The sequence below is a fragment of the Cydia splendana genome, chromosome 12 (assembly GCF_910591565.1).
Source record: "Cydia splendana chromosome 12, ilCydSple1.2, whole genome shotgun sequence".
NCBI classification, from domain to species: domain Eukaryota; kingdom Metazoa; phylum Arthropoda; class Insecta; order Lepidoptera; family Tortricidae; genus Cydia; species Cydia splendana.
In genome coordinates this window covers 12,467,211-12,486,598 of record NC_085971.1, presented here as the reverse complement: position 1 = coordinate 12,486,598, position 19,388 = coordinate 12,467,211, and the positions used below count along the sequence as shown (strand labels likewise).

Here is a 19,388-nt window from a genome sequence, read left to right as displayed (position 1 = left end):
ACGAGCCGTCCGAGCCACACACTCTCAGCTCACACCGAACGCTGCTGGCGCTTATTTTGGGAGTACAGCGCCAGAAAGTTACGGCTAATGTCGTTTCACTCACTCATGACATTTTTAATTTGAGTATAATATAATCTGTCTTTCATTTCATTCATCTGATCTGTCACTTTTGAGAAAAATGCCTTGAGTTGTTCTTATTCTTATTTATTTTCCAAAGTTCATGAATATTATGTTTTGTTTATAAGTACGAAATGAGATGAATTATCAGGGTACATCAAACAGTTTTGTAAAATTTTCTCTAGGTAGTGATTTATAGGTGAAATAATAAATCATGAATCCATATAAGGATCTGGAAGAAAGTTCTTTCACCGCCGCTCCTCACCTGACCTACGAAGATATAGCCACAAAATTGCTGAAAGATCACTATTTTTTAACGGCTCTAGAACTGCATACGGAGCTTGTAGAAAGCGGTAAAGAATTGCCGCAATTAAGGGAGTTTTTTTCTAATCCAGGAAACTTCGAACAACATGTTTCCAGAGCTTCAGAGTTTGTTTCTATGCGTAAGTAAAAATAGCTTATAAAGCACTAGTGTAACAAAGCCAATATTTCTTGTTAATCATTAAGTATACTATGACTAAAAAAGTCTCAGATTAGCAACACTCAACAAAGATTAGAAATACTTTAAAACACGCTACTTTTACTTAGATCGTTCGCCCAGCCAGGCGACATTGGATTCCCTCGACACCGCGCGGTACTCCGAGGATGGAGGTGGGGACCGCGGTGGCAGTGGGGGTGATGTGGCTGTCTTGGAATTTGAATTGAGGAAAGCAAAGGAAACCATTCATGCATTAAGAGCTAATCTAACTCAATTTGCTGGTAAGTTAGTCAAATGAACTTTATGATAAACATTACAAACTAAGTATTTAGAGATACAACCAGTGTGCAAGCTAGTGTTCGGTAATAAAAAAAACAAACCAAAGACAAATTCAACTTTTTTAAATTCATTTGTAGATGGTGAATCAGGACTAGACAAAAACTCAAAGGATCCATTCAACAAGCGCTCCCTGAAACCCCATGAGCGCAGAGCCCTCAACTTCCTCATTAATGAGTACCTGCTGCTCCAAGACTACAAGCTCACCTCTATCACATTTTCCGATGAAAATCCTAATCAGGTGAGTCACAGTCCATGAGAGTAAGATATAACTGGAGTATAACTGCAATGAGAGAATGGGTCATCAAAAATAAATTGGATTTAAGTTTTTTAGATGAAATTATTAAGGCACTTTAAATAAATAAAAAATTTAAACAAATAGTAAGATCATCAGTAAAGCATTGCCCTCTTTGTAATACAAAATAGACAGAAATAGTAATAGTGTACAAAGTTTAGATTTATAACAACTATATTTCCCTTTGTGTTGTATTGAAAAGCAGATGCTAGTTTCATAATTATAACATATGTGCGTAGACAAACTGTGTAAACAGTTTTGCAGGGAACTGAATTAGATCGTAAGATTATTTCTTGTATTAATAATGGTAATAAATAAATAAATAGACTGTTGTGATTTAAAGTTCAAGTGAATTAAACTAAACCATATACACCTAAGCAGTAAAATATGAATTTGAATACAATTTCCTCATTATCACCTGTCCGTTAGCCTTGTTGGAGTTTATCCAATGTTGACTCACTATTATGAATTGTACATGCATATTTAGTTTAGATATTACATTTGAAAACATATCAGGTTTATACTTCTTTATAGGTTTAATGTTTCATGCATAACATAAGGCTCACAATGGCTTAATGGTTAAATTTGCCAATTGTACTGTCATTTTGGTATCTGGGATATGAAAACAGAGCTTATCAATACTATTTCATTGTAAACCTTATTACAATATAATAAGGTCTATCAGTAAGTCAAGGGGTTAGCAAGATACTCAAACTCACTGAATCAAAGTACAAATATATATGTAGATTTTTTTTAACATAATGTCATAGGGTGGTATCCATATGTCCAATGTCATTGTGTCTCACTCTCTCATTAAGTAAAATGTGAGACAAAATACACATTGGACAGGTGGAATACCACCCATAGGAGGAACGCATGAGTAACACACAAGACAAGTAGTACATATTTTACGTTCTTTTAAGATGGAATAGATAGACTATGGTTAGGTACTCTGTACTAGCTAATATTTTATTCATATAACTTATCACTTACAGGATTTCGAAGATTGGGATGACGTAGGTTTGAATATGCCGCGACCCTCAGGTCTGGTGTCCCTATTCTGGGGTAACTCTGCCATAAATGTCCCAAAGACGGACGCAAGTACAGAAACGGACTGGCAATGTTCGAATATGGCATGCCAGACTGACTGTGATGACAATGTGTGTGTTAGTTGTCAGACATCGTTTCAGAATGATACTGATTGGAATCATGAGGTGAGTTTCATTTTTTTCCCCTTTTTTTTGTGAGAAATGGATTACATTACCAGCTATTTTGTCATAGGAAAGGCCTAATAGAACCTTGAGCATTTGCACCACTAAGCGGCCTTAGCACGAGAGCGCCGACAGTATCTCGCGCGCGAGGGAATGTCGCGGCGCACTCGTGCTAAGGCTACATGTCGTTAGAACATTGCAATTAAAGGACAAGTTGCAACATCTTTTATTAAACTAGAATCTACATTTACATAAAACGTTAATTATGAGCATCTTCCGTGATCATATGAACACTAGAAAAGCCTCTCACATTTACATCCATGTGCCATCTTACAGTGCCATTATTACCTTTACAAATATATTCATTTTCAGATACTTATTCAAGCAGAAGAAATAGAACTCCTCAAGCAAAAAATCATACTACTACAAACAGAAAAGTTAAACTTTCAGAAATTATATGATGCCGCCATAGTTAGTCTGAACTCCTTAACCAGTCCAGGCTCAGAGAGCAAAGGTCTAGAACTCCACATGCCAGAAGAGAAGATGAGCCAGGTTATAGAAACAATTGAAAGTAGGCCTCTGCCCTGCACGGCAACGGAGAACCATTATGGCAGTGGGCAATCTACCCACAGTGCTACTCCGGACCAGTTTGAAATGATTGACAGTGAGAAGAATAGTGCAATGTAAGTACTTTTATACATTTACAAGGCATTTTCGATCTACACCGGGTAAAACCAAGCTATTGGCTACAACGTAGAACTAGGAGCGTAGCTTATCAGATTTTTATTTTAGCTTGTAATGACAGTTACTATGTGTATATGAAGGGTACATGGAAAGAACATGTCTAGTAAATTATTTTGAAAAAATGTGATTTTAATCTCAAAATGTAGCGCTCTCAATAAACTATTAGTTACAGCTTCCGTTACCTCTGTAATCATAAATATAACTCCTTTTTTACTCGCAGGTTAATTATGTACATTGTTCCTTTCAAACCGCGATAACTCAAAATGTTGTCAGAGTGATTAGACATGTTTTCCCTGTACCCTTCATATGTGATGGGATCAGTATACTTAGCTAAAAATCAGTTTTTTATATTGTTACCAAATCTAGTTTCTTTGTTAACAGAGTAAGAAAAGAAGGCTCAAACACCAGCTCATTCGAGCCAGCGCTACTCGGTGACGTCACAAGCCGGGGCTCGCCAACGCACGGGAGCGTCACGACCCTCGACGACACGTTAAGTATGAACGACGCGGCCGAGTGGACCCGCGTGCATTACGACTACGACTGCAAGGAAATGTGGATCGACAGGTCAGTGACGACAACGCAACCGACAAGGTTCACGATGACGCGCCGCACACGATAGGCGTGGCGTTCAATATTTAACGATAGGTTCAAGGTAATTCAAGCAATTCTCACCTTTGCGGACAGATAACATTATGGTTTATTTTTCTTTCCAGCGGTCTACCGAACACTCTAAAGCTGTCCTTGATAAACTGGTGCAGCGAGACGCTGAGCCTGAACGAGCCTTTGACAAACGAGTTATTGGCCGAGCTGGTGAACAGCGACAAACCGGTCACGCTGACGGAACTGCTTACGTTGGTGGCTGACACGATGCCTAAGGTATGTATTCAAAAGTCTTAAATACTTAAACTATTTAAATGAAAATAACAAACTATTATGGGACATCTTCTCCGTCGAATTACTCTTGGCAGAGCAGTCGTGGTCACGTTGAACGACGAACGATTCTACGCCAGTTCTCCCTGGCAGATGCTTCTCTGGCACATGTGTTAAGTGGGGTGTTGGTAAGGGCTTTTATCTGATCCGTCCAACGCATTGGGGAACGTCCTCTTGACCTACAGCCATTGACCCGTCCCTGGACAACAAGTCTCTCCATAGCCAGCTCCACGTCGCGTCACATGTCCGAAGTATCTGAGGATACTCTTCTCTCTTTCACCTTGAGCTCTTCAAGTATGGAGACGTTTGTATTTGTATTATTATGGAACATTCTTTCACATTATTTGTATTATGGGACATTCTTACAGAAATCGACGCAACCCCTTAGGAAGTTCAATAAGACTTGTGTTTTCAATACGAGACGATGAAACCTATCATATTGCCTTGGGAAGGTTTCCTAGAAACGAAGATATACGAGTTTAGTTACTAGCTTAGGTAAAGGATTGCCGAAACGAAAAGCCGTGCAAAACATTCTGGTCGCAGGTTATACAGCTGAACAGTCCCAATATTTTAGTTGAATAATCCTGATCTAATGAAATATAGTAAAGTAATTCCTTTATTTAAATCTGGTAGCAGCTCTGACCCCACTAACTTTAGACCGATATCTGTGCTACCAACATTTAGCAAGATTTTTGAAAAATTAGTTCTTTCTCAATTAGTACGACATTTTAACGTTAATAATTTGATGCTTAATAAGCAGTTTGGTTTTACACGGGGTCGCTCAACAACCGATGCCGGTGTTGAGCTAATTAAGCATATTTTCGATGCCTGGGAGGAGTCACGAGATGCTTTAGGTTTCTTCTGTGATTTATCTAAGGCCTTCGACTGTGTTTGTCATGAAACATTAATCAGGAAACTTCATTATTACGGAGTTAGAGGATCGGCACTGAATTTACTTAAGTCCTACTTAAATGGTAGAATACAAAGGGTCGATGTGAATGGACAGCGATCACCTGGGTCATTGGTCTCTATGGGTGTACCACAGGGGTCAATATTGGGGCCTTTCCTGTTCCTTATCTACATAAATGACTTGCCATTCCCAGTTAAGACCCACCATGATATAGTATTGTTTGCAGACGACACCTCACTTATTTTCAAAGTCAAACGACAGTAACAAGCTTACAATGATGTAAACAATGCCATTTCAAAAGTAGTAAATTGGTTCAATGTTAATAATTTATTGTTAAATGAGAAAAAGACTAAATGAATTAAGTTTGTCACTAGTAGTAACGTAAGGCATGTGCAAACAAGTGTCATTGTGAAGGATGAGGAATTGGAATTAGTTGATAGTACAGTTTTTCTTGGTATAACTTTAGATTCTAAACTCCAGTGGGGTCCCCATATTGCTACTCTTTCGAATAGACTGAGCTCTGCAGCTTTTGCAGTGAGCAAAATCCGTCAGTTAACTGACGTGAAAACAGCTCGATTAGTATATTTTAGTTACTTCCATAGCATTATGGCATATGGTATTTTACTGTGGGGCGTGCTTCAGAGATAAATACCATTTTTGTTCTGCAGAAGAGGGCTATTCGAGCAATATACAAAATGAACCATAGAGACTCACTTAGAGATAAATTTAAGGAAATTGACATAATGACAGTGCACTGTCAATACATTTATGAGAATATTCTGTATGTACATAAAAATATTGTAAATTTTAGGAAAAATTGTGAAATTCATAATATTAATACTAGAAATAAACATAAGCTCGCAGTGCCCTTCACTCGGCTCCATAAAATTAAAAAATCATTCATGGGTAATTGTGTAAGATTTTATAATAAACTTCCAAACCATATTACTGAATTATCTATTAATAAATTTAAGAATTATGTAAAGCGTAAACTTATTTCTAAAGCTTATTATACCACACAAGACTACATGAATGATATTACAACGTGGGATTAATTGTTATTCGAAATGATTATTTATTTATTAGGTATATTTGATTATTGATGAGGAAATGGATATTCCGATGTAATACTATCTACTTCTTTTGTTACTTATGCTTTTTTTTTGAGATTTAGATTTTATTCTAGAAATTCTAGACTAGTATTTTTTTATACAATCTTTTTAATGTTTGACGATCCTTTTGTGAAATTCTTAGTGTTAAATTTGATATGTATAATAATCCAATTTTATTATGGAATAATATTAACATCAATAAATTGCTCTGATAATTAGATTAAGATTAATTACGATTCATAAGAGCTTGTTGCTAGGCCTACATGAATAAAGTATATTTTGATTTGATTTGATTTGATTGAATAACACCTAAAATATTAGGAGTAAACGGACATTCCTGGTCCATTCTTATTTAGGGTTAAATAAAGTGATTATGTTCTCATTATTCGGAAACGTGAAGCCAAGGTCACAAGGCAACAATGCGTGTTATTAATTGCATATAATCATTGTAAGATTAACAATAGCATAATACGTGTTAGGTTACAAGATAATATGCATATGCAACGTTGTTGTGCACGTGTGTGTACGTAAGGTCATAATATGTTCGTTCTAAGGTTGCAAGCTCTGCATACTTAAGTTGATTTAGGAATAGGGAGTATTACTGCAATGTTCTGCCGCCAGAGTGCAGCACTAATTTGTTTAGTAAACCATAGAGTAACTTATACATACTATGCCTTAAACAGTTTTTGACAAGTTTTCACTATGACATTGTTGCACCAAGGGGCTATTCATAAATGACGTCATTTCAAATTAGGGGGGTCTGGACATCGGATGATGGTAGCATGACGTAGGAGGAAACGGGGTCATTCGAAGCATGATTTTTGGATCAGCCCCCAAGGCGGTTTGTTGACAGGTGGCCTAACGCAAAACGCGAAAATCGAAATTTCTTTATCTGCCTCTCTACACCGTGTTTTTTTTGATTTCCGTTAATTTCAAGGGTGCATACCTGAGCTTAAATCAAGTAACTTTCCCAAAGACACCGATATTCTAATTAACTCCATTTCGAAGATAATCTATATTGTATTTTTTTCCTATAAGGCCTCTACAAGCTTGTACACTTGCCTTAAGGCCGGTTTACATATTGATTAGTGTTTAGAATGAGTTCATACATTTGCTACTAAACTTAAGTAAAATCTCGGTCGATCGATGTTCGAATTGACATTGATATGTCACAGATTTCAATTGTTTGGTTTAGTTAAATGTAATGCCCGTGTTACAACAACGCTATATGCTACATTTAATTACTTTTTAATATTAATTTTTCTGAAAAAAAAAGCAAAAAAATATTTTTTTTTTTCAAAATTAACTATGCCATTTAGTTTTCTTAAACGTACTTAACCATACCCCGAAGTTAACGGAATTCAATAAAAACACGGTGTATTGATCGAATAATCAAGGGTGATAGAGAGGCAGAAACCGAACTTTCGATTGTCGTGTTTCACGGTAGGCCATGTGATTGACCTAGTGACGCATGGACGCATGATGTGTCATTGATGATGTCAATGATGTTTGTTTACTGTATGTGCTACTTGTGCTAGTGGTGCCACCTACGCAGAGCTTTGCCTAATATTCCCTATTGAAATTAAATCCTTGACCATGAATCCGCTTAGCACTTAGTTGATGATGATGAGATTGATGAGAGTTAGAATTGTAAAGGTCATAATCAGAATTTATTTTAATTTTACTATTATATTTCTTATCAAATCCTTGCAATTAAACTGATATATTATAAAAATTATTAAAAAATAAAAAAAAATGATTATTGCCAAAAAAACGAAATCTTACAGTATAAGTACATTATAGCTTACAATAGACAATTATTAATACTAACAAGTTTTACAAGTGCAGGACAGCCTTTCTTTTGGTACATAGGCAATGGGCACCAGTCTCAGGTTTTGCTAGATTGGTGGTATTATCCAGCCCTGATTTTCAGCCTGATCCCTCTGGTCGGAAGGCGTTTGGCGCGACTGTGTGTGCGTGTGTGTGTGTGCGTGCGCGCGTGTGTGTGTGTGTGTGTGTGTGTGTGTGTGTGTGTGTGTGTGTGTGTGTGTACCTAAAAGGTGTGACTGTTACAGGAGTGCTTGTGTGTATGCTATACATATACATAGATATCCAGTACTTTATTTTTATATAATAAAACTCAACATGTGATAACTACCCCATTTTTGTCAGGTGCTACCTCACACGCTAGTGGCTCGCCGTTGCGAAGCGGCAGCGTTACTAGCAAGTTGTGCGGCGCTCCTTCCTCCTGGGGACACAAGGCGTGCCCGCACCCTGCAGACTCTGCTCACGCTAGTGAAGAAACCTGAGCCGGCGGATACTCGTGCTATTTGTGAAGGTAAATATATTGCTGTCAGGTGCTCACACGCTAGTGGCTCGCCGTCGCGAAGCGGCAGCGTTACTGGCGAGCTGCGCGGCGCTACTTGGGAGCAGGAGACACGAGACGCGCCCGCACCCTGCAGATTCTGCTCACGCTAGTGAAGAAATAAAACCTGAACCGGCGGATACTTTAACCTATCAATAGAGTGATTCTTGAGGAAGGTTTACGTGTATTTGTTAAGCCGGGGGGGGGGGTCGCTTGTAACTAATAAAATAGCATATTTTTAATTTTCAGCTTCATGTCTCATAGTGAAATGGGGCGGCGCAGGCGAGGTCCTATCATCCATCGCCGAACTTCTCGCCTCACGGTCCACCGAGCGTCGTATCCTAGCCAGCCAAATATGCGTAGCCATAGCACCCTACGTACCCATAGAGCTGTGCACATCTTTACTACTCAGCCTAGTCACATTAATGTGTGAATCTAGTGAACCAGAGATAAGAAGCACTGGGCTAAAGTCGGCTTGTTTAATATGTCCTGTGGCCGAGCATAAGTATGGACACTTGGAGAATCTCATGTTTAGTTTTTTGAAGGACCCGGTGGATAAGAATGTTAAGGATGCTGTTAGAATATTTGTTCCGCTGTTGGCGAGGTGCGCTTTAGTTTCAGGTAAGAAATGTTATGTTGTAAGCTTAGATAAGCGATATTACAGATAAAATGATAATGTCAATTTTGAAATAAAAAAAATGACAAAAATTCAGGAAAAATGTCAATGTGCTTATAATGTAAACATTACCACATCTTGTCTCATAAAAATTGCTGATTTGGCTTGATAGGATTTTAGCATATTATATTACACAAAATTTAATTTATTTTCCCCAATTTGATCTCAAAACTGAAATCACCTGAATTTACTTTTTATTTTAATGAAATAGACATATTCTAGATTAACATCGTGCTTTTCTACATTAGTTGAATTCAACATGTCTATTGATTCTTATTTATTTTTCAGGCAAATTCTCAACGGAATTATGCACACGAATACTATCGAATTTACTAAAAGCAAGCAAAGAAAACGAATCAAAGAGTGTTATATTATATTTAGAAGTAATGAGAGTATTAGTATTATCGAAGCTGGCCTACGTAGTGAATGTACAAATCGTTAGAGAAGTTACCCCTATCTGTGATACGAGTGTTATGTTACAAGACGTGTTGCTTGAGAGTGAGCAGGACAGCTTTATGGATCTGCAGTGCTATTTCACGGAGAATGTGGACGCCAAAGGATTGTTGGTGGCGATGAATAGTTTATTGTTGAAAAAGGATGTGAGATGGGCGGAGTTGAATTGGTTTATTGATATGTAAGTTTGTTTTTTATAAATTATTTAAACGTAGGTATTACACACTTAGTTTCTCTTCTTACTAAGTTGCCATTGTGATTCCGAATTAATAACTAAACAAAAAATACAATAATGTTATATTGTAATACAAGAAAGTTGCTTTTATAGAGACAAGTAGTTTCGAGTTCAATATCGATTGGGTTATACATAGAACAGGTTTTTCTAAATTGATTTAAAAAAATGTAAAAATCTATTGTTAAAATTATGTGATCTTTTGAATTACCGAAACTAGAACTTGCTATTTTTACTTGTTAAACAATAATATATTTTTTTGTTTTCAGAGTTAAACAAATTTTAGAAATAGCAACGAACGGCAAAGCGCTGAACCACCCCACAATATACGAGCTCCTAATATCACTATTCAACAGTTACGTAGACAATTTCGGCGCTCAGTTCACACTTAGCATACTCACGCCTATATTCATGGACATCATAATGGACTTGGAGCAGAAAATGGAGAAGCTTCACAGTGTGAATGTGGAGTATACTGTGGTGGTGGGTGTGTACCTAGTAGCCGTGTTGCCGGCGCAAGGGGATCTGGGGCAGCAGGCGGAGTTCCTACAGAAGTATGTTATTGAAAATACTCGAGTGATAGTAGCTAAGATACACATTGCTAGAAAGTAAGGTGGTGGTGATGACACCCTGCTGTCACTATTGACAATGACATAAGTTTCAAGATGACATGTACTGGGAGCGCGTCGAGCACCAGTACCACCACACAATGACGCGCCGCGTACGATAGGCGTGGCGTTCACAGAGTTAACAGTTTGTATTGAATTCCAAAGAAAAGTATTTGTTATATAATAACTTTGAGAAAGTTTACGGACTTCAATGGCGGTTGACATCGCGGCGGTCTGGCGTTCTCTGTCTCGGCGGGAATAGAAATAGAACTCATGACCGCCGGCGTTCTGTCTGACCGCCGCAGTCTGAACGCCTCCTGTGTGCGTTATAGTTAGGAGCTACGAGGGCTGCCTTTTAAGTTCTGTCGTTTGCAAACCTCCCGCGATTTTATAAAAAAAAAACTAGTATCATCGTAAAATATTTGAATTTAGAACTCGAAAACAAAAGAATGACTCGAGATCGGCCGAATCGTTTCAGAACAGCGTCGGTTCAAAGTTGACAAGTCAGTTGTGAAAATGGAAATTACGAAGGAAAATTTACGTGCGATCATTTTTTACAACTTCAAAAGAGGTTTAACGCGTCTTCAATGCTTTGAAGAGTTGACTACTGTTTTTAATAATGAAGCACCATGCCTCCGCACTGTGGAACGTTGGTATTTAGAATTTCAACGTGGTTGCTCTAGTTTTAGTGATAGGCATCGTGAAGGTCGACCAAAAACAGCCGTGACTCAGGAGAACATTGATGTGATTGATGCTGTACGGCAACTGATCGTCGAAGATCGCCATGCGACATACCGTGAGATAGAAGCTTCATTGGGTATTTCAGGGACCAGTGTTCAAAATATTTTGCATGACCACTTAGGCGTAAAAAAATTGATCTCACGCTGGATACCACATTTACTTAGTGAAGACCAAAAAACGGCTCGCGTTAGATGGTGTCGCAAAACTCTACGAAAATACAACCGAGGAAACTCTAAACACGTTTACGACATTATCAGTGGTGACGAGTCTTGGATATATGCCTACGATCCGGATTCTAAACAGCAGTCGACTGTTTGGGTATTCCAAGATGAGCCAAAACCGACCAAAGTAATACGCTCACGGAGCACTTCGAAAAAAATGGTCGCCACGTTTGTAGCGAAAAGTGGCCACGTTGCCACCACCGTGCTAGAGGATCGTAAAACGGTCAATGCTGACTGGTATACCAATGTTTGTTTACCAGAAGTTATCAGCGAGTTCCGAAAAAACAACCCCCGACGTCGTATAGTACTGCACCACGATAATGCGAGCTCGCACACCGCTAGGCAGACAATTGAGTTTTTAAAAGAGCAAAACGTCGAAAATCTGGAACACCCGCCGTACAGTCCAGACTTAAGCCCCAATGACTTCTTCACTTTTCCAAAAATTAAGCAACGACTTCGTGGTCAACGGTACCGAACGCCTGAAGAAGCGGTTGAGGCATACAAAACGGCCATTTTGGAGACCCCGACTTCGGACTTTAATAAGTGTTTCGAAAACTGGTTCGATCGAATGAAAAAGTGTATTACGTATCACGGTGATTACTTTGAAAAACAATAAATACCAATTAACACTTATATTGTCTTTAGTTTTACCAAACGACAGAACTTAAAAGGCAGCCCTCGTACCTACACTGCACAGAAGGCAGAACTCTGAACGCAGAACGCAGAGCTCCAGGCCGCTCTATGTGGGCGCGGGCTCTTACATATAATAATAGTTAACTAAATTTATGAACGTATAATTTACAGGTGGATTGTGTATAGCAGTATCCGCGGGCTTCCAGTAAAGATGTTCACCATCCCCTTGAAGTGGACGGCGAAACACAAACCGCTCCTGCTGGAGTCTTACTTACAACACCTTAGAGAATGTAAGTACCTTTAAAATAGAAATATTTATAAGTCTTAGACTAGGCATATTAACGAATAGGTTTATTCTTTCAAATAAATAAACTACTTAATCAGGATTCGCTATCTTATCTTAAGTTGCATCTAATCAATATCCCTGATGATACGTCACACCACAGAGTTTAAGTTTGTGAATTTAGAAGAAGAATATCTCAACTGAATGTAGAGCGCACACTGGGTCATAACCTAAGTGTAAATTACATTGCAAAGCAGTACAGTATGAATTTTCTCAAAAGATTTTTAGGCCTAAGACCCTCGGCTTACAACAAAAGCCATTGTTTCTTTTGTGCGAGCGGTGGGCTTCCGTGTTAGACGCGTGGTAAAGGAACAATGTCGTTTAAAAAGCGGCTGTATCGTAGTGATTTTAAGGTTCAAAACATGTACAGCAGAGCCTCTTTAATCCGTACCCACGCTAATACGAACACCTCTATAATTCGAACGACCCCCCTCCACCCGCGCCACCGCCATTTCGCTCAGGTTCTGACTTGCAGTGCCACGAAGTGCGTTTTAGGTGTTACACGTATTGTTTTATCGTCCGCAACGCGTCCGTTAGGCATTTTGTTATCGAATTACATAGTTTTTTTCATCATAGCTTCGACGTCGAGAAAAAGAAAATTAGTGACGCTAACACTTGAACAAAAATTACTATGAAAATTTCTGCATACTATAAAGCGAACGCTCCGTGAGTCCGAACAGGGTATACATTTTGGGTGTTCGGATTAAAGAGGCCTGATGTAACATGTTTTGGTGATGTAAGACAATCGACCACCTCAATGTGGGCGAGCGATCATATTATTACATAGATTTGAACCTTAACACCACCACGATACAGCCGCTTTTTAAACGCCATTGTTGCTTTGGCACGCGCTCAACACTGTAGCTCACCGCTCGCACAAAAGAAACAATAGCTTTTGTTTAACAGATTAGGTTCATAGGTGTAAAAATCATTTGAGAAAATTCATACTTATACTTCACAATGAATATTTTATGTTTAATGTGCTGATGATAACCAAGCCATGTTTATTCCAGTCACAGCCCACAGCAGCGCCGGCAGCCGAGTGTATATTAGTACGTTATTAGCAGAGCTACTTAGTGTATGTGACGTGGACGAGGGCAGCATCGAACGGCAGCTTATACCCGCTGTTATGGCACTGCTCAACGATGACGATGCGTAAGTAACATGTGTAAAGACTAGGCCTACCACGTTAACCAGATATCGTGAAAGGCAATTTTCACAAGAAAAGAGCTGAAGGAGTGTCTGCAGCAGCATAAGTTGTTTACATTTTTCGTTAGAGCATTTAATAACTAGAGTCGTCTTTAAGAGCTTACCCCTCTGCCGAAAAACTTGCACAATTGTGCAAATTTTTGTATGGGCTGACATGGCTATTTGTACGTTACGTACAAATCATATAGAAATAGCAATACATTTTGATGTCCCCTCCCCCGCAAAAATCGGCAGACTGTTTAGTACAGAAAATGACAGCCATGACGTCTCCTGTTACTAAATGTTAAGCATTTTTCCCGTAACGGTATCATCGTATTTCGCGCGATAGTTTTAACTTTGCGAAAACTCTTAACTCTCGTGTGGTGTAAATGTAAAGGACATTTATAAGAAGGGCGTATCGTGTTTTGTGATTTGTTCAGTTAATTTATAGTTATTAGAAGTATTTAAATGCGTATTTGTCTTTGTTATGGAAACATTAAACGCATGCAAAAATACGCAAGTAAGCATAACGTGTTGGCACTAATTGATTATGATTAGCATTAGCACTATATTTTTGACGAAACAAAGCAACATTGTTGTACTAATTTATGTTACGACTATACACCGTGTTTTTATTGAATTCCGTTAACTTCGGGGTATGGTTAAGTACGTTTAACACTTTCGCAACCAGGCAAAATTTCAAACAATACCCCAGAAACCGACAGTACTCGCTAGTCGGGCAACGACGTGCAACTCAATGCCGCACGCCGCGAACCCGCTAGTCGGGCAAGCGGCGGACGCTCAGGGCTGTGCCAAGTAACTTTCGTATAAGTACGTGGATAAAATTAAATCTGCTGTCTCATCTGTTTAGGCTCCCCGTTTTGTTCTTCTCCTAATTCTAACTCCTATTGATACATACCCGTGTATGCAATTTCACGTAACCAACTAATAAGAATTTTTATTTTGTAATCGCATTAGGTAAAGTAAATAAAAATACAAAGTGAAGTAATAAAATATAATAATCAACTGTACCAACTTTTCGACCACATAATAATCAGAAGACTTACAATTTTTTCTGTTAGTGGCAGTGGCAGCCCTGAGGTAGTGAAGATGCAATGCTTGCCCGCCTGTCGGGCACTTCGGCGTCGCGTGTAGGTTTATAGCTCTTGCCCGACTAGCGGGTATGCCGGCATCTGAGTAAAGTTTACGAGTGCCCGAGAGTCGGGTACGCGGTGTCGAATGTGTTAAGAAAACTAAATGGCATAGTTAATTTTGAAAAAAAAAAATATTTTTTTGCTTTTTTTTTTCAGAAAAATTAATATAAAAAAGTAATTAAATGTAGCATATAGCGTTGTTGTAACACGGGCATTACATTTAACTAAACCAAACAATTGAAATCTGTGACATATCAATGTCAATTCGAACATCGATCGACCGAGATTTTACTTAAGTTTAGTAGCAAATGTATGAACTCATTCTAAACACTAATCAATATGTAAACCGGCCTTAAGGCAAGTGTACAAGCTTGTAGAGGCCTTATAGGAAAAAAATAAAATATTGATTATCTTCGAAATGGAGTTAATTAGAATATCGGTGTCTTTGGGAAAGTTACTTGATTTAAGCTCAGGTATGCACCCTTGAAATTAACGGAAATCAAAAAAAACACGGTGTATACTACGACTTTATAATACTAGCTTTTCTTCAATTTCAGATCGGTCCGTGAATCAGCCATCACCTGCTGGGGCAGCGTAACCCGCGCCTGCCTCATCCACGGCTACACCAGCGAAGCCCAATGTTGGCCGCCCATGGAACATACAATATCGACCGGGAGACTTTCAGTTAAGGAAGTTGCTCGCGCTGCTGAAGCGTTAGCGCTGCTGGTGCTGCCTACTGCTGAGAACGCTGTCGTGTCTGAGAGAGGTAGCTATATAATAGAGTTAGACCAAGAAAAGTCTGCAGCGATTTTGACAGCCCACGCAATGCAAGTGTTATTTATATGTCATAATTTCATAGAAGTTGACGTTTAAAATAACACTTGCACTGCGTGGGCTATCAAAATCGCTGCCGACTTTTCTTGGCCTAACTCTAGTGCCATAGGATATATAGTCGTAGATATTTGTCTAGCAAAACTCAGTGTTGGCTGCTCATGGAACACATAGTAGCAGCCGACCGACATAGAGGTGGTGCGAGTTGCTGCAATGGAATTTCCGACTCTGCCGAGATCTTTGAAGTACTACAGTACAGTACACTAGTATAGTACGGTACAGTTGGTCTTTGGATACTATAGTATGGGGTACAGCAACGCAAACGTGGCAAACTTGCATTTGCAGCATGACCGCATGGCCCGTATGTACAGTCGCACACTCCTCTTTGTTAAAGGCGTGACTGTTGGGCCAATTGCTATTTATGTTTGGGCCATGTCCACCCAGCCGTATAATTGCATGGCCACTTTATGAAGGAACTCATTATGTTCATGCAGTTTTGCAGCTCATTGTACAGTAAGCTGCAGAGATAACTGACCTCCCTGTAAACAAATTTCTATGCAGGGGGGTCAGTTAACTCTGCAGCTTACTGTGCATGATATACCTAATTACTTGGTGTAGGTACGTACGTTAGCTTTCTAATATATAGTTTGTCAAAGGACTGTCTCATTTCAATCATAGACAGAGAGAATCATACTATCTTTGTCTTACACTAGTACTAGCACCCAAAAGAAAAGGATGAGTATAGTTTCCCTGGTTCTTACTGACTGGCAAATTGGTTTGACCAACTATAACTGAACTGTTTTTGCAGCGGTGTCCCTCCTGTGCACACTGGCGGGGCTATGTACGTCACCGGAGGGGGTCTGCGCGCTAACGCCGGGCCTGCAGCTCGCCGCGCACCACGCCGCGCACCACCCCGCACTACTACCAGCGTTAAGGTACAACATTAAACTTTATTGCCAGGGGATAAGGTCCACCTCGGATTATACTAAATGTTCGCCTGAACGGACGCTGACCGGGCTGTTCTCTCACGCTACTGGCGCTCAGATACAACATTATAGGTAGTCTCTGTACACTAACAGTTGGAACAGATGCTGGTAGTTGGGTATACTGGGTATAGTGCCGGAGGATGTTTGCGCACTATAACGCCCGAACCAGACGTGACTCACTTCGCGATTTTGTCGCGTCGCTACAAGGACATGCCACACCAGTTTTGGTGTCTAGCAGTAGTAGTTGCCGCACACCGCTACGGAACGGACGCCTGTTCGCGCTTGCGCCACCTTGCGGTCATATCTGATCTGTCGTAATAGACGCGTTTTGTTAGAGAGTGAACGTTTCTCGAGGCGTTTTGCCGAGCACCTTGTGGATCATCTGTGCGCCTCTGCCCCACGAACCAAGTGTCTCGACGTCAAAACGCGACTCATTCGTATTGAGCGGGACAGCTCTATTTGGTTACCTTTTGGTTACCGACTGAAAAAGCGTTCCTTCGCCGACAGTCTAATACCCTCGTCCTCAATACGCAACGACTGTGCCATACCAAGGTATTTATAGGTTTCTGATTCAGAGATAGATCTGAAAGACATTGTGTCATAAAGTTGTAAATTTATTGAATTTACAACCTTCCCCCGCTGTACATGCATGTAAATATGTATATCGTCGTCTAGTACCCATAGTACAAGCTTTGCTTAGGGGCTGTCCATAAATTACGTCATCGATTTTTGACGATTTTTGATGACCAATATAATCATCCAAAAATCATGCTTCAAATGACCCCATTTCCTCCTACTTCATGCTACCGTCATCCGATGTCCAGACCCCCCCCCCCCCCTAATTTGAAATTACGTAATTTATGAATAGCCCCTTAGTTTGGGGCTAGGTTGATCTGTGTAAGATGTCCCCTAATATTTATTATAACCTCATTTCAATCCTTCCAGAAAACTGGAAGAGATCGTCCAAACCCCCGGCTTCACTCAATACAAGCCGTCCATAGAGGTGCTCCTGCACAACGCGACGGGCGCGGCGCCGGAGCCGCCTCGGGAGCCGCCGCGCGCCTCCAACATGGCGGCCGCGCACGAGGTCGGCCGCCGCGTCTCCATGATGTTCCAGCAGAAGACTAACATGATGCCGAATATATTCAAAAAGAAGACGTAAACAACAGCACGAATTGTTTCATAGCTGGCATTCAATCAAATTTTACGAACATATATTGAAAAAAAAAACGAGGTTAATCATTTTTTTAATAAAATAAAAACCTACATAACCCCTTAAGAGGCATACATCGTTTTGAGTTTTTGGAATTTAAACTTTCTATCAATTACTTAAATTCAATTTCGCATTCTTGATACGGGAGTTTTAAACTCAAATAAAAAAATTAAAAGACTTTGATCCTCTCTAGATCATTATTGACATTATTGCGCTATGTTGTTGTTATTGAATTATGATAGAGTCCGTCTAGACTAATTTTGCACTGATTTGAACAGAACTAAGTGAAGCTGCGTCATTATAAACGTCACGATTACATAGAAATTTAGCATTTATGATAATATTGCCATGGCCACACTTCGTCATAAGCAAATCCCGTGCAGAGTAGGCTTGGTCCGACTCTAACTTCCCTATATGTGATGTCTAATAATAAGAACTAAACTCAACACCACATAATCGATTCAATATTTATTTACTGTCTTCCAAAACTATTGGGTTTTATATTATACATAATATTATTAATGTTTTAACCTTGTTCCATATTAGTATGTATTCAAATTTTTGAAAGTATTTTTTACGATTTGTGATTATTTATTTTAAACGTATGGACTACTTCACAAACCTTGGCGGTACGGTATTCTCCTTATATTGGGAAGATTATTATATTACAAAGTCTGGTCAAACATTAAGAGCCCATCAACGTGCACTAACTAACACTAGCGCCACTGCTGATGGATGCAATGAAAGATATTTAAAAAAGGGGGCCGCTACGTACTGTATTTTGTATTTAAGTAACTTTTGAATACATCAAACTAGTTTTTATGTTGCTGGATTCGTCGATCTATGAACTCAAAACAAAAACGGCCGTTTTAACTTTGGACACATAGATTGACGCCGCATAGAATCCAGCAACATAAAAACTAGTTTGATGTATTCAAAAGTTACTTAAATACAAAATACAGTACGTAGCGGCCCCCTTTTTTAAATATCTTTCATTAAATTTATATAATCACGATTATTTAGCAGTGGCGCTAGTGTGCACGTTGATGGGCTCTTAATGACAATAGCAGAGCAGTGGAACACCTATGTAATTTACTCAATCTATTTAAATTAACACTTTGAACGTGCGCCTATTGTGTGCGGCGTGTCATCATGAACCTTGTGGCAATGTACGAAGGTTGATATTGTTTGGGCTGTAACCGCGCGCGTGAGTTGACGTCTATGGCGGTCAAAGAGAAATGAGCATAGTTATCTTAACACCTTTTCAGTTTGACCAAACTACGATATCCAAAATAAAAGAAAATAAATAATTAATTAAGAAAGTAAACAAATAATTTGTACATTTTCGGGTAGTTATAACATTTATTGGTTCACCAACCTAATACAAAACCGCCTGAATCTGTCACTGAACGACCTGACTTTAACCTACATTATTTGATCGTGTAATGTTTTCATCTACCCTCAACTGGCGTAAGGAGCCATTTGAGGGTAGATTTTGTTTACTTTTATTTAAATACCTAAAGATACAGACTATAGAAATAGTAAACAGCCATTTCAAAAACTTTTTTGATTCCGATATACTTAATGTAAAAATATAATTGAGAAAGAAGC

General features: G+C 39.2%; 1 protein-coding gene across 1 annotated transcript; it reads left to right on the top strand.

The window, feature by feature from the left end:
• The first annotated feature begins 147 nt into the window (after positions 1 to 147).
• Positions 148 to 18,665, top strand: LOC134795502 (RAB11-binding protein RELCH homolog). Its single transcript, XM_063767359.1, has 16 exons — positions 148 to 560; positions 706 to 876; positions 1,012 to 1,172; positions 2,222 to 2,440; positions 2,810 to 3,120; positions 3,563 to 3,745; positions 3,895 to 4,057; positions 8,306 to 8,471; positions 8,748 to 9,119; positions 9,463 to 9,808; positions 10,129 to 10,413; positions 12,234 to 12,352; positions 13,419 to 13,560; positions 15,305 to 15,513; positions 16,387 to 16,513; positions 17,510 to 18,665. The coding sequence occupies exons 1-16, from the start codon at positions 332 to 334 to the stop codon at positions 17,724 to 17,726; spliced, it is 3,420 nt and encodes a 1,139-aa protein (XP_063623429.1). The 5' UTR covers positions 148 to 331; the 3' UTR covers positions 17,727 to 18,665.
• Positions 18,666 to 19,388: the final 723 nt, after the last annotated feature.

Coding starts and splice junctions, on each gene's coding strand:
- LOC134795502 (XM_063767359.1), top strand. CDS start 332: ATGAATCCATATAAGGATCTGGAAGAAAGTTCTTTCACCGCCGCTCCT. Junction 4,058..8,305: donor TGGCTGACACGATGCCTAAG/GTATGTATTCAA, acceptor CATTTTTGTCAG/GTGCTACCTCACACGCTAGT. Junction 9,120..9,462: donor GAGGTGCGCTTTAGTTTCAG/GTAAGAAATGTT, acceptor TTTATTTTTCAG/GCAAATTCTCAACGGAATTA.